This window comes from Lissotriton vulgaris, chromosome 2_1 (genome assembly GCF_964263255.1).
Source record: "Lissotriton vulgaris chromosome 2_1, aLisVul1.2, whole genome shotgun sequence".
Classification (NCBI taxonomy): Eukaryota; Metazoa; Chordata; class Amphibia; order Caudata; family Salamandridae; genus Lissotriton; species Lissotriton vulgaris.
In genome coordinates this window covers 398,795,164-398,811,026 of record NC_141687.1, presented here as the reverse complement: position 1 = coordinate 398,811,026, position 15,863 = coordinate 398,795,164, and the positions used below count along the sequence as shown (strand labels likewise).

The 15,863-nt window shown below is 42.9% G+C and overlaps 1 protein-coding gene and 1 non-coding gene across 2 annotated transcripts in view; both read right to left on the bottom strand.

Moving 5' to 3' along the window:
• The window catches only part of NOP58 (NOP58 ribonucleoprotein), a 118,221-nt gene extending 103,207 nt beyond the window's left edge, over positions 1-15,014 (bottom strand). The window contains exons 1-5 of the mRNA XM_086955262.1: positions 14,745-15,014; positions 7,862-7,938; positions 7,016-7,068; positions 6,111-6,235; positions 1,041-1,177 (exon numbers count right to left, since the gene is read on the bottom strand). Of these exons, the coding sequence (XP_086811388.1) occupies positions 1,041-1,177; positions 6,111-6,235; positions 7,016-7,068; positions 7,862-7,938; positions 14,745-14,789 (437 nt within the window). The 5' untranslated portion in view covers positions 14,790-15,014. The remainder of the gene's footprint in view (positions 1-1,040; positions 1,178-6,110; positions 6,236-7,015; positions 7,069-7,861; positions 7,939-14,744) is intronic.
• On the bottom strand, positions 6,709-6,797 carry LOC147730455 (small nucleolar RNA SNORD70). Its single transcript, XR_015308939.1, has one exon. It is a non-coding gene; the product is annotated as a small nucleolar RNA SNORD70 (small nucleolar RNA).
• Positions 15,015-15,863: the final 849 nt, after the last annotated feature.

Genomic DNA, 15,863 nt, shown 5'->3' with positions numbered 1-15,863 from the left:
AGATGGGCAAGAAAGCAACAGGGGACGGGGTTTGGTTAAAAGGTAAAGTACACGAGTGCAACATGGAGGGGTGAGAAGAACATGGGCGACAAGAACGGGGGTGAGAAGTAAAAGAGGGAGACAGCTGGAACTATGTACTCACATGGAGACTTAGCCCAAAAGAAGAAAAGAAGTGCTTGAAAAACAAGCACTGGAAGCAAAGATGCCAGACAATCAAATGAGATAGTAGGGGCAATGCTCCATGGGAGGGACAAATAGGATTGCAAACGTGTACACTAATAAAAAGCAGGCAAATGAGCGACAGAAAGGGCAACCTATGGAAAACACTGGAGATCAGGCCTCTATATGTTCTTGTTAAGCCCACAACAGATCTTGCAACAAACAGTGCATGTGCTGCCAAGTAGGCTCAACCGTAAGTGTTTGTGGATTAGATCTTGGAAAAAGTTTGACTGCTGTTTCGGAAATCAACACAATTATTGTCAGAAAACTATGCAAGTAATCCAAAACGCTATTAAAATATTAAAACAGGACGCACTGGAGAAAGCTATGGAAACCACTTTCACATTACTAAAACGGAGTACAAATACCTTGTTATTAAACCCAGTAGTAATACAAAAAATTATACATTCTTGGTTTACATACTGATGGCGATAGCACCGGTATTATAACACTAAGTCAACAGAGGAGACTGTGCAGTCTATTTTAACTATCAATATAAAGCAAAGGTAAAAATGTGCGTTTTTGTGTCATGATTTAGACCTACGGGAGTTAAAATACTTTATGGGCTGGATATGGATGTCAGTGTAATGTCTGACGTTATAAATACTCTCAGCTGAGATTTAGGGAGAGGAAAAAAGACAGACAAGAGAAAAGCCAAGCTTTCTTGCATGCTTCAGCGTTTCAAAAGATGCACTGTTAAGACCCAGAAACCTCCCGTAGCGTAGATAAATGGTATAACCGGACTTGAAAGTTACTACTAAAAAACAAGATAATTGGCACTAAAAGCACAAAAAGGGCTGGGGGGAGGGGGGTTAACTCACCTGTGAGCCAGTCCAAGAGACATAGCTGCCATTTCCCTTGGCTGAAGCCCAGTTATCAAGCCTTCCATTTGAGTACGGATGCCTCTCATCAGTTCGGTAACAACGGCATTGTGGACACAACTAATGTTCACTTTGTCCTAAAAGTAAGGGGGGGAAAAAAGGCTACATCAACTACTTAACAACAAATGCTCCAAACAAGGCGGAGCAACTCCACATTTTTTAAAGAAGTTTAAGACTGGGATTGCAGAAGGGAAATGGTGGAGGAAGCCCCACAATAAGCTTTTACAAAGCGAAGTAGCGGTGTCATTAATTCCTCAGACAAGGAGAGGAGCAGAATTCCAGCACTAGATATAAATCACCAGAGGACCAGCTTAGTCCAGAGGCTTAAACATTATCCCACTACACCTTTCCGCACGACTCAAGACATTACCCGTCAGTAATACATTGCAGCCTTCAAATTTTAGTACACTTTCCTGCACCTCTACAGATAAAATCTAATCAAATAAAGAGCGCCAATACAATCAAACTCCGTTAAGTGTCAATATCTGCCTAGATGGACCTTCAGCAAAACCTGGATTGAAGACACTGCACTGGCTCCCTATAAAGGAAAGAGTAAACTTTGAATCACTCTGTATTGCCCACCAGACCTTCTGGTCTACAGGCCCGGCAATTAATCTCCCTCTCATTACACCTTACCTCCCCACAAGACAGTTGCGCTCCACCTCTGCAAATCTAGCCATTGTGCCGCCAATAAAGAAATCAAGGTCAGGAGGCCGCTCTTTCTCCTACAATGTAGCTAAGAGATGGAACGCTCTGCCCCAGCATCTTAGATCTAATCCTAATATTCTCTCTCCTTTCGCAAACAGCTGAAAACGCTCCTATTCACTACTCAATGATGAAGCTGAACCTGCCCCTTTGAACCCAAACCTCAGATGGTATGCTAAGCGCTTGGACGCCTCAGGGCAGCTATGTGCGCTCTATAAATCGGAGTTCATTCATTCATTCACCTTCCCACCACTTCCTGAACACAGGATGCAGGAAATGAACACTTGGTCAACCAACATATGCTCACCTATAGGTCAATCAACGATTTACCCCAACCACTTTTTTTTTCACACACATGAAAAAAACTGCCTTAAGATCCCTCTCCTACAAAATCCTTGAAAAGATTAGTGGAGTGACGACTACAAATTTATATTGCACAAAAAACTACCGCTCATGATTTCAATTGGAAGTCACCACCTAACTATAACCTCTCCTTCAGTCAGATCCAACTGGACTTTCGATTGCATAATGATCCTCATCACAAATTACATCAGTTTTAATCGGGGGAGGTGTATGGGGGTGGGCAAGGAAGGGAGAGGTTGGTGTGTCCTAAAACCATAATAAGAAACGACAAACTGGAAACTAGAACTCAGCTCTCAAGCGACTTACATCCTCGAATTCTATACTCTGACTGTCAGTTTGGTGCGGTTACCAGCTTAATTTGCACCAAATTTACACCTGAATATCAAGGAATAAAGCAAAATGGGTCAAAACTCAGGACATTCCGTTCAATTTTACACTAGCGCCAAACGGAGAAGAGTAATATTTCCTACTGGTTTTACAGGGAGCAAAGCAAACACATTTTGCTCCACTTTTGAAATGAGTTGGACAGGTTTACAAAGGAGCCAAATTCAGCTTTCTTTGCGAGTACTCGATAATTACAGAGCAGAAAATACAGCACAAACTGCATTTTCTCATTTTGTACCCTTGTGCAAATCGCCAACCGGCTGAAGTAAAAGAAAAGTGATCGAACCCCGTTTACTGCACCTAGGCGTTCCTAAGGCGGCCCAACGCTGCTTATGCCACACAAGCGTATCCATGTTTGCCTGTCATTTGATTTTGTTTGTGTTGATAGCGACCAGTGGCTCGCGTTCTGCCTCTGTCAGAGTTTGTTGCTGCTTTCAATTTATGTGATTCATAGGACAATAGCTGAAACCATGAAAAGGCCAACTACGCTTTTCATCCTTCCGTGGATGATAAATTAAGTACTTTTCAATTGGACAAAAGGAACACCAATTTACAACACTTACAATCAGAAGCAACTGCGGTGCTATGCAATATCTAACAGTTCTTTTAATAACAACATGTTTTCATATAGTGCTTCTTCTCACACATGTATCCTTATACACAACTGTTTTATTTAAGTTTGTGAATCATAAATACAATTTTACATTATAACCAGGGCTTTAAGTTGGATAAAAAAAATTGGGAGGGGTGTCTAAAAGAGATGTGACCTATGTAATTAAGGCTGTGGCTCAAGTATACAAGGAAAACGAGTGGTGCACGCGTGCACCACAGCAAGACATATGCTTTCTATTATGGTGCCAGTGTCTGGACACGATAATTGAAACCACATTGCCGGAGGTGCGCTTTCACTTTCGCGATTTCCTGTGTCAATCATTTGCAGAGTGCCTTGTGTCTGCGTACTACGGGTGGCGTACCTGCATGTTTCCGTTACTTTCTCCTGCTCCTCGTCGCGTGCAAGGACTGACATGAAGATGGTTGTTCTGGGCCCCTACACTAGCAGGACTGAGGTTGCAATGCCAGGTACCCATTATTTCTTTTGGTTTCAGCCCTGGTGTCTCATTTCAATTGTATTCTATTCGCTGTTCTTTCCTACCCTTCTTCCATCACTTCTGACTCCGCTATGACCCACTCACTCAGCCCAACCCTTGCAGGTCCCAGGGATGGCATGAGGGTAAGTTCGGTGGTTTGGATTGTGGGATCTGTCTTTGGGGCTTGTGGAGCAGGCATTGAGAAGGAGTGAATGAAGAATATGTGTGAGGTACAAAGCACTGTTGTCCATTGGGAAGTTGCAGAATGGAGCAGCTACGTTGCCATTGATGTCGTCATGGCAAGACTGTAGGAAGAGGGTGTCAGGCAGGTGCTTTGCAGAGTGGACTGACAGGACAACGTGCGTGTACTGTGCAGTATAGTTAAGTCCTAGCTTGTTGCACGGTAGAATTTGCACACTATAGTAACTGGGCAATTTTTATTATGCAAAATGTGGAGTGTTTTTCATGTGTTTATACATTATGGGTCTATGCCAGCACTATTGCGATGCTATGTGGTCATCAAATTTGCTTTAGGGTATATAATTCTCCAACTCTTTTTTCAGAGTTTTCTCGGGGGAGAGCCCCCTAAACTCCCAATGTGATGGTTGTGCCCACTAGCCTAGCTCGCTCGTGATGCAACACATCAACTGTTTTTGCGCCTCACCACTTTCAAATGCAACCAGCCACCACTGATCGCCAGAGCTCTCCATCTTCCATTATAGACCACTAACAATGTTGAAACTACAAAAAGGCTTTTTTTTTTTTATTGGGGTGTCACATTAAAAAGGTGTAAAGAAATTTGTCGCATTAGAGGCCTTTCCTTGAACCTCTTTGTATCAGTAGGTGTCTAGATTTATAGCTCATTTTTCTCCAGAAAGACCATTGGTACATGTCGACAGTGTTGGAATTTTCCCTTTACTATACAGCATATACTCCTCGCTGAATCGGGGTGGATTCTAATATTCCATAAAAAGGGCCACGCTCGCCCAATTCTCAAGAACCCAGTGCTGGCACTATTGTACAGCACAACTGCAGACAGATCATGGCCCACCCATTCTTCTCTAAGATATTCTTCAAGTGTGTCACCAACAGTTTACAGTTTTAAATGCGATTCAGCAGATTGCGAACATGGAGCAACCTGGTAGGGGGAGCAAATGGAGGACTTTGAGAATACATAAAAATCTATCAAATGTACTACTGGCTTGATCCACCGGGCAGTGGCGTGAAGGACGATCATATGTGATGCTTGGGCACCAGCAAGTGTAGCTTCGACCCTGTTCAGCAGAGAATGGGCCAGGCTTGGGTAGATGTTTTGAAGTCTGATCAGAGAAATTTGCCTTCATTAAATGTGTCCTCTCCAGAGATAGTGGTACTAGGAGAACCTGATGCAGGAATTCTCACTTTCTGGGCAGGTCACGCAAGCTATACAATGTACCTTATTTATTTTTCATATGCATTAACAATTGCTTGTGAGTCTTTTTAGCAGTCCTTTTCATCCTATGGTGACAGCCAACATAACCAGATTTCCTCCATTCATCAAGAATATCATGTGTCATTGATCTTTTAATATCTTGCTGCACATAAATAAATGTCTTTGTGATTTACAATGCCAATAGCTCAAACTAATAAATGCGAGACCTGTTGCATTGCAAATGCTGGTTTTTCTTTGCCCCTTCTCTTCTGCCTTTCCACCTCACTATTGGCTAACTAACAACTTTATCCCTACAAAGATTATCCAGCACTGACCCTTGCCCTTTAAACTTACTGTAAGGTCATAACTCGACTGCCCTCTCAGCTATCGGTAGACGCATGGGCTGCTAGAAAATACATCCATGTTTTATCTGTTCATAACACCAAAAACATCTCAAATCCCCTGCCCAGCATTTTACGTCTGCAAAACTGGCCTTAATCTCATGTTACGCTACAAAAAGTTGGAGCCAGTGCACATCTGCCCTGAATATTTTAACAGCACCCTTTTCTGCAGCTATCCTTTAATCCATGCAATGCTACTTCAGGTTTATCATTTACACATGCCAGTGTTCTCATAGCACTCCTCTGAATCTATGCTTCTCCATGGTAATGATTTTGGGCTCACTATACTTTTTTTTATTTTCAGAATTGCCTACAAACTAAAAATTAAAATTGTATGTTCTATATAAATAGCAACAGTAAATGTAAGGGTTGGTACCTTTCCGTCACTTACCGTGACAAAGTAGCTAAAGTTACATTAATACTCGTTTCGCCTCAAAACTAAAGGGTAGCTGCAAGAAACATTACTGCTTATTAAGGTAATAGCTCAATCACAACAATGGTTAGAGAAAGTGAGTGGTTACACATACATCTGTCTTGGTAAATTACAGACATTAAACGGAGATGCTTTCGCTGCCGGTGATATTAACCACTTTAGTATGATGGACTCGGGGTTTGGTCGACACAAAATAATGGAAATTCTTTGCTCACAAATGTTTACCTTGATTACACCTCCCAGTTTTGCATCGGCTATCGCCAACTGCTCATGAGCTTCCTTCGCTGCTATCTTCCTCAAAACTTTCTTTAACTTTTTGCCGAGCTTGCCCTCAACCAGGGCAGTGGAAGCTTTGAAGAGAAAATAGTATGAAACTGAAATGATGTTCACTCCTGTGCCCCAACATGTTATGACAAAGTGAAACACCCCATAATGAGCCAACGCACCAAATTCAGCCGTTTCCAAGTGAATGCAATCTTTAAAAAAAAATATTCTACATCTATACAACATTCCCTAATTTACGCTTCTAGAAGTTAAGTTAGTGTGTAATAGCATAGGGGATGTCGATCTGTGTTGCTACAATAATGCTGCAACATGCTTCAAGCAAAGGTAGCCATGCCTACCCATGTTAAGTTATTGTTGGCATTTACATAAAGCATTTGCATAATACTCGAATACCAGAGAGCCCTGATATAGAATCAAACTTTCTACTCTTTCAATAAGCGTATTTTTAAGGTAGACACGTTCATCATGAAGCAAAAATCATTGCAACATAAATGCGCATAGCAATGAGAGTTGTAAACACTGTTTAAATGACTCGCTGATCTGTCTTGTCTCAGTGGTAGTGACGAAATGTTGAATACAATCATTGGAATTCAAATTCAACAAGTATACATCATTGACAAGACAACTTGGCGCATAATGTAAATTACAACACATCCTTGTATTGGGAGAAGTACACATTAAGCAGGTTGGGTTTAATACATCATGAGCTCACAGAGGGATCTCTAGAAGTAAAAACACACCACGTTTATACTGGGGAGGCGGACACCTAGCGTGTCTGCAAGAGATAAAGCACCTTGCATAAAAAGGTAAGAAACAACTGTTAACTGTTTTGCTACAATTCATACCTGCTAGAGCCTCTGTTGTGTCCTGGAACTTTTCAAAATGTTTCAGTTTAACTCTAGAAAGAAAAGCAAAAACTAACTTTATGACAGGAAAAACCCATTCCTTGTCGCCAAAATGTACATATTAAGGTCCACTGTCAGTTTGATGGGCTGTAAACTTGTAACAATGGCCAGCAAGTACTGTACGTCAGGTAAGTTTTGCCCAACAATAACTATAGGGTCTTTAGTTGCTGAAGTTAACGTGGCAACTCTACATATGATTTACGTTCCCACTTTTGTGCACACTGCACAAGCAATCGGATTGAGTTTTTGCATTTTAACCTGGTTGACGGTTGTATCAGCTGTCATGAAACTAAAACTACTACAGACTAAGGCCATGACAATATACACACCCCGAGCATCTCTTATCTGATGCCCCGAATGATCAGGCGCCTTGCAGAGATTGATTAAATGTGAAATACACAATACAATTAGGTTGAGCTTGTAGAGGCTCCACAATATGCACAGCGGCTAAACCCGTGAATAAGACGCAATCGAGTAATTTATTTAAAAGGCTCATCTCAATTTTCTAATGCCCAATTCAATTTATTTTAAATATCTGTGCTTGGGCCACATGGAATGTGCGCTTGCCTCTGGTTTCCAAGTTGCTTAGATTTAAAACTTCATTTCTAAGACAGATCATGGATTAATGTGCACGGTCACACTAGCCTGTAGCCTTTGGTTAGGCATATGCTATGCAGGGCACATACATACGAGTAAGTATTGTCAAAGCAATTTACAACTGGTATACTGGTCACCTTCTTCATCATGTTAGCAAGGTATGCTGAAATTAGCAATTTTAATACTCACACTTTATTGGCTTTTTCTGGGGTTTCGAATTCTTTCCATATGCTGTCCACTTCTTGCAGTTTCCGCTCATCCACTACCTGTCAAAAAAGAGTGGCATTACTTTTTTGTACATTTACCCCTATAACAAAATAAGTGGAAGAGAGCGCAGTCTGTTCTATGCAAGAATCCGGACATATTAGAACTGGAGTGTTCCAACCCAGGGGAGAATCTTGAAGTGTTTTTCTTGAAGCGTGGCGATTGAATTACCTTATATGCTCATTACGATAAACCCTACTTTTTTTTTACAACTCTGTTTTCTCAACATAGAGAAGCGTTCACGCATATCATAAGACTTCCAGCCAATAAAAGGCACAAGGTTTATGTTGCTCTTCAGACGGTCACATCGTAAAATCTGTTGTGTGCAGTACAATCACTACAGATATTATATTTTTTGGGGCAGCCTGTAGATTTATACACAAATCGTTTATCAGTAATCCATTCCCCGTAACCCCTCCGTCCCACAGGGAGGGGGGGGGGGGGTCTTCTCGCTCTCCAGTGTGACTATATTTAATAAGAAGGCGGCCCACCGCCACTAGAAACCTGGTGTATCTGCTGCCTCATTTGTCTGTCAATCCCAGCACCCTCGTTTTGGACTCTGGGATCACAGGACCCCCTAGCACCAGATATATGTGCCACAAATATCGCTCCAGTATGTTTGCATAGTAGGGAACATAGTGGGACTAGGTAGAGTTTTATTTTACCAAGTCTCGTGAGACTATAGTGCACCCTGGTCAGGTATTTAAGTTGAGTGAGCCTCAAATCGCATAGAAAACGCTAGTGCCTAGAAGGCCACCCTTGCTTCCACCCAGTCACCCTCCCATGTCTTGCTCCAGTGTCATGATGGGATCTGGTGTGTTGTTCACTAGTGTGCGGTATATCTTCAAGATTCCCCTTTACCCCCCCCCCCCCCCCCCCCCATCTGGGACACTGGTGTGTGTGCTTCTGGGAGACTGGTCTGGGAGGGCCAGTAAGCTTGCTCTGTGTTCCTCTAATGCATGGAATATTTATCTGTATCGATGGAATTATGTCTTAAACGTTTGGTACGCGTCCATGAGATACTGGAATGTGTGCATTGAGCTGCTCTCCCATATTTAACCTAGTTTGGAGATTCCAATGTTGCCCCAAGCTCGAAAGCATTGTAAGCTTACTGAATGTCAGAGCAATCTTGCAGTCCATAGTGGCGTGTTCTGTCTGCACACCATGCCATTGACCCAACATCAACACTTGTAGCCAACAGGATAGTGATGTGAGTGTTGCTAGGGTCAATGCCAACAACCTGTTAATACGCACACTATATTAACATTGCCGGATCTGTGCAATCAGCAAACACCCAGTCATTGAGTAGCACAATATGGCTAGCCCAATAGTATAATTTGATGCCAGCAATTCCAAGGCATCTATCATATGGTCCCAGCACACATTTGTGAACATATCGAGAGGTTGCCCCCTCCCCGCAACTTTATACTTTCCAACTGCAGAGAATGGAGTTTTGCAGAGAATATAGCAATCGTGTAGGGATATCATATTTGCGCCACCACGGTGTGGACAAGATCACATCACTCCCCATTCTGCTATATTTTGAGTAAGGGTTTCACCGTTTATTTCCCACATGTGCTCTCTCTGGTGTGTGCTATGCACATGCCGAGGGATTTAAAGTGATCAGTACCTTTCAAATAGATATTTGGGTGAATTTCACTGGGCGCCCTAGTTAGAGGAGGAAACTGGGATGCCGACTAGAGCATCAAAAAAATGTCTATATAGACAAGGGATCTGTATTGGGCTTCAGTTAAGCATTCATATATATTTTGGCTATTTTGCTATCAGCGATTATTTTAAAGAAAATGAAAGACTGAATAAAAAACAGAAAACTGAAGATCCAAAGTCTCTTGTCTATATATTTGTTGGGAAAACAATCATGACAATGTCATATGTGATTTAACAAATACTGAAGTATTGTTCATCTTAAATTGTGTATTTAACTCTGAAGGGTGCTGTCTAAATCTATCGCAGATTGCAGTGTAACTCAACTTGATGCAGGATCCTCTACAATCATTATCCCTAGACATGCTACATCCATTGTGTCCTCACTAGTGATGTATAGTGTTCTGTCTTCTGACAGACTGGACAGCCAGAAAGCGCGGACAGTGGTAATGTTTCCGACAGGCAACTGCAGAGGTAAGACAATGATCCATGTAAACCAATATGTGGCTGTGCCAAGATCTGAGAAATATAAAATAAGTTGAGACCGCAATGATATGACTAACCTGGAGGCGAGAATAAAATGCCATATACCCAATGCCAACTTGGCTGAGTGTGTGCTGGGATTCTGCTAACCAGGCCTTAGAGCCTGTGCGTTTGCACAAAACTGCACCTTTGTTACTCAAAATTGGCACACCTCTGTGCCACCTGTAAGACCCTTTAAAAAGGAACCCCTGGTACCAAGGGTCTTGTGACCAGAGAGGGCCTCAGACCTGTAGAATCTCTTATGCCACCGTCAGAGGCCCCTCGCCTTAACACCCACACGTATTTTGGAGTAGATAGTTCCCGAGCACAAAAAGTCTTCATAAAGTCTTTAGAGAAAAGAAATGTACTTTCAATAGTCCAATAAGTGAATTCTTTTTTTATTTTCCTTTATCTTTTCTCGTCACACATCGGAGAATTCTTCGTCAATATTCATCAAATTCACATCAACGTAGCCAATGGAAAAACCAATGCCAACACGTGTTTCGTCATGGGGCACAATCACCCAAATGACTTTTTCAGGGCATATAAATCAAAATGTATCAACAGTATATACATGCCAATTCCAGAGTTCTTCATATAAGTAATTGTATAGCTGATATTCTCGGAGAGTACTCCCTGCCACATCAAACGCGGTCCATATTCATTATTATATGAATATGGACCGCGTTTGATGTGGCAGGGAGTACTCTCCGAGAATATCAGCTATACAATTACTTATATGAAGAACTCTGGAATTGGCATGGATGCAGTTCTTATCTTCTACTTGGAAAATTATTGACCTCTGGAATTGGCATGTATATACTGTTGATACATTTTGATTTATATGCCCTGCAGAAGTCATTTGGGTGATTGTGCCCCATGACGAAACACGTGTTGGCATTGGTTTTTCCATTGGCTACGTTGATGTGAATTTGATGAATATTGACGAAGAATTCTCTGATGTGTGACGAGAAAAGATAAAGGAAAATAAAAAAAGGAATTAACTTATTGGACTATTGAAAGTACATTTCTTTTCTCTAAAGACTTTATGAAGACTTTTTGTGCTCGGGAACTATCTACTCTTTGCTTTTGAATCCTCTGATTCCACAGAAGATTCCCCTTGGGGACGCAGGTGGCAGCTTTCCCCTGTTCCCTTGAGGCATCTCACTTGGAAAACACTACATTGGTTGCTATTGTGCAAACACTACCCAGCCACCCTTTATTCTGTATCACAAGTATTTTGGTGCAGACCAAACTGAAGAGTCGATATGGCACAAAGAAATGAGTCCCTGCGCACCAATTTTAGCAAGATTATAAAAAGCTCAAGGCAAAAGCTGTGCGAGCAAACTTGTACATATCTGTGTGCCATGCCCACCAACACTGCCTGTGGCATGGGTAAGTCAACCCTCTAGCAGGCCTTACAGCCCTAGAGGCAAGGTGCACCATACTACAGGTGAGGGCATAGCTGACGGAGCAATATTTGGAGCCTGTGCCATTCGAAGACACTAAGACGAGTGGAGACGTTTTGAGTACATGATGGCTTTACTTAAGTCTGGGAAGTGTGATATCAAACTTCCCAGGCATTAAACCCACACCGAAGCCAGTGTAGGATTTAATGAATAATGCACATGGAGGGCATCTTAGAGATGCGCCCTGAAAAACAACCAACTCTGGTGTGGTTCCTGACAATCTGCCACCACCCCTGGGTAGAGCGTCATCCATTCTCCGGATTTGGAAACAAATCACATCCTGGGCAGATGTGTTATGCCTCCTTCCTCAGCATCGGCAGGGTCCCCGAGATGGGAGATTCAAAGGCCTGCCGCCCATGTTAGCTATCCCCCCCATCCCTTTTCTTCCATCAGCAACTGGCTCCTAATGGTTAGGGCCCAGATTTTTGTCACGAGAACTGGATGGAAAACCTAGTGCGGAAGGGAGAAGGGCCCGCCATTGACAACCCCTCACCTCAGGTGGGGGAGGAGAGGCCCACATCTCAGTCCCCGCCAGCTTGCATTTGTGGGGGATCCCTTCAATTAGGAGGCTTACGCCCCCCTGCCACGATAGGGTAGGTAGCATACTAGGGGGTGGAGACACCCCATGAAAGAGACACATTGGTCCCAACCTGCACTCTCCTGTAATGCCCCTAAAGCTAGTATTTAGAACACCCCGCAACCTTGCCTCTTCACATTAGATGTGACAAGAGCGACTGAAGAGCTGTGCTGCACAAGAGGTCGACGACAACTGATTTGTCCCTAGCCTTATGGGCATGTCTCCTGCTGGATGAACCTGGCGTATCCTGCAGCCTCTAAGAACCCCAGGAACCTGCTCTGCCTTCCAAAGAACTCTGATCTCCTGTGGACACCGAATTTGTCCGACACCAACCCAAACCAGGACTCTAGATACTGAGTCCACTTCACAGCCCGAGCGGCCCAACATCCAGTGATTTTGTTGTGGAACAGGATGTTCAACCATACTCGAAATTGTTCTACTTTGTTTAAATGGTAAATCAAGTACATATGTGAACTGTAATAAACGTTTAAATTGGCTTTGAAACCACAATAATGTGATCTTATGAATTGTTATAGTATTAAATTTACTCAGTGAGATTGATGTGTGTTGTAAATAGAATTAGATAGGCAGCAGGACACGTCTTCAGGTTATTAAGATGGATTTATTAAGTTACATAGAATCAGACAGCAGAGCAGTAAAACCCCACAGCTGACCAGACCAACTGCCAGGGCTGGAATCCTCAACACACCAGATAGTAGGAACACTAAGAAAGGTCTACAGCCACCAGGTAGTCATTTTGATGTAAATATAAATATACAACAATGTGCAGCAGCTTAAATATACTGAATGTAATATATTGTGAAGGATGTTTATTTAATGCACACAATAATCTATTTCTGCCAAGCAATTGGGCCAAACTCACCACCACGGCCTTTCAAACATTCCCTAAAGTAAACCAATATGCAAGCCCTCCTCGAGTCACAGATTCTAAAGTTAAGTGTCGCTATGCGAACATAAGAAGATAGGGGTCAATCCTGGCACTCAGTACAAGGCATAAAGGACGAAGAACCTACCAATCATCAGTACTGCGCAGCTCGCTCTCTGGCTGTTTGATAAATACATTGGGGCTGGCCGAGTTGTGAGCCTCTGATGGAGGTTGGATTCCTGCGCTGAACACGTAAGAGCGTTGTCCAAGGGCGCACACGAATTAAGACTCGTTCCCTGATGATGCATCAAATTGGGGGCAATTTAGGCGCTACTAAATAAATGTTTCGTCATCAGATACCGACAGGGTTGTGTTGTGGGTGGATAATAAAAAAACAAGCCAGTCCAAACGATACGATTTTGACCGCTCTAGAGTTAAGCGCTACAATAGGTGCTACCAACATGGACAAAACGGATCGAAGAGAGACTGAAAAAAAAACTGGACATTCTATATTCGACCGTGGTGAAGCTAAGCGGCAGCGCTGTATTGTGTGTTCTTAATAAGAATGTTTTTAGACATACATTCTTTTGGAGGTCTAAGATTCTACTGTTGTCGGGTACGGCCGCCTCGGGCACCGATTAAGTTCAAACGATTACCCAAGAGATACCAACAACAATCGCGAACTAGAGCCACACATGCGCGACTCTCCCTCCGAGCCACTTAAAGGATTTCCAGCTCTCGCCATTCTGACAAGAAAAGAAAAAAAGTCAAGTACGCACCTTCGACCATTAAAATAATACAAGAAAAATATCCAACCAAGTATGAGGCCTATAACAAGGCGTAGGTAGAAACTTATCGACATCACCGAGGGAAATTCCCAGAAAAAGCCAAATAAAAGAACAAATGTAAGTATTATGGCCTTTGAAATACTTATCCGAGTCCAAAACACCCTATATGAAGATATTCTAGGCCATATTCACAACCTGTACATGTAATGCAAAATAATTAAGATCTGGTATACTGCTTTGACATCGTGTAAATATCTCCAGACAAAACGGATGTTTGTAGAAATATAGGATTCACCGGTAACGGGATACACTTGTTACAACTAATGTTATGAATATGTGGAAATCGAGAACAAGTTTGTTGATGTTCAATTCCAGTTCTTTTCTTTCACATGGCACTACTATGATTACATAGAATGCTGTGAAAAGAAAGATCTAGATATTGCATCGAATAGTGCTGTAATGATCAACTGTCTGGTCTCCCTTTCATTTGGAAATAAAGCGAAGACAACTAAACCATTTTAAGTGTATCACATGAACACGTGGTCTAACCTCCCGTAACACATGGCCCGCCCCATGTTACTCTAACACGAGTGGTGTAGCCGACACTGTGGGCAATGTTCGAATAACCTGTGACCAACTTTTCTGTGAATTAACCTCGATTGCTTAGATGTTTAGAAGACCACGTCAAAGTTTTAGGATATCAGAAACTTCAACCACAGCCCTTTCTTACTAAGGGGAAGATATATATGCCCTCACCAAACAAACACGTGGCGCTAGAAGAAAATAGAACTGCATGGCCAGTGTAAGAGGAAAAGGCGAAATTGACACAGTAATCCCGGCTTCTGAGCACGGGGTACTCACGATGTATCCCCTTTTGCCCACCGACCCACCCCTTCCTTACCTTGAAGATGGCGTACCCTGCCGCCGTTTCGAATAGCACCAACATGGCGGAGACGGAACCGTGGAGATTCAGAGAGAACTGGGGCTTCCGTATAACGATTACGGAGCCCTTTGGAGGACGTGAGCTTTTGTCTGGTGCAGTTTCGACCCGCAGAAATCACCGCCCGGGGCTCTTAGCCCCGCGCGCCGCTTTGGCACCCGTGATCGACTCCCTATCGCTCCCGCACTCGGCGACCGCGTGTGCCTCTCTCCTGCTGCACCTCGGAAAGGGGTTTTGACGTCACTTCCGTATGCCGTTGGACGTACGAATGGTTTCCTCACAGAAAAATCCACGAGGCTGTGGGGTGTGCGTTAAAGACAGACGTAGCTGAAACGTAGTCACGCATCTAGAGTTCTACGCTGCCCGGCCTTTAAGTTGCCATATTGGAGGTAGGGAAACGTCACAGGCATACAGTCTAAAATCCCCCAATGCGATAGAACAGAGGGATACATACAACATTTTTTAAAGGAATGCTGCTACCACAGACGATTGATATAATGGTATAGAAGTGATTTGATATATAGTTTTTTAAAGACGTTGTATTTGTGTAGCGTGAAACTAGACCTAAGACAGCATAACTGCGAAGTTTCCAGTTTGGTCATTATCACGGTTTGTTTGCTTATGAGTGACGTTTCTGTGACTTATGAGTGACATTGTGAGTGAAACCTACAAATCCGATAAGTAAGAAAAGAGTCCCCTGTGGGGCAACATTACTGCTCTATAACTAAAGTACTACTGAAGTTATTTGCAAGCCCTTTGCGCCGCCAGTGCGTCACTTTTAACAAGCATTTACAATGCAATGGTTTTGCCTTTGTTAAATTTAGAACCTTGAAAACTACTGAGGCGGAAGCCGGGAGAACGCCGAATTTTTTTAAAAAAATTGTCACCATTGTTTATTTCTGTGTCACTACGCCAAAATTGAATTTTTAAAAAAGCGCACTCACCCGGCAAGCAGTCAGAGCGGGCTAGAGTCACGCTTAAACAGCGACTCCTTCGCTGCAACGATCAAACCCAGGAAAACAATTTCCCGCCGCCATTTACGGCGAGGAAGCAAGGCCACGCCTACCTGAGGCCACGCCC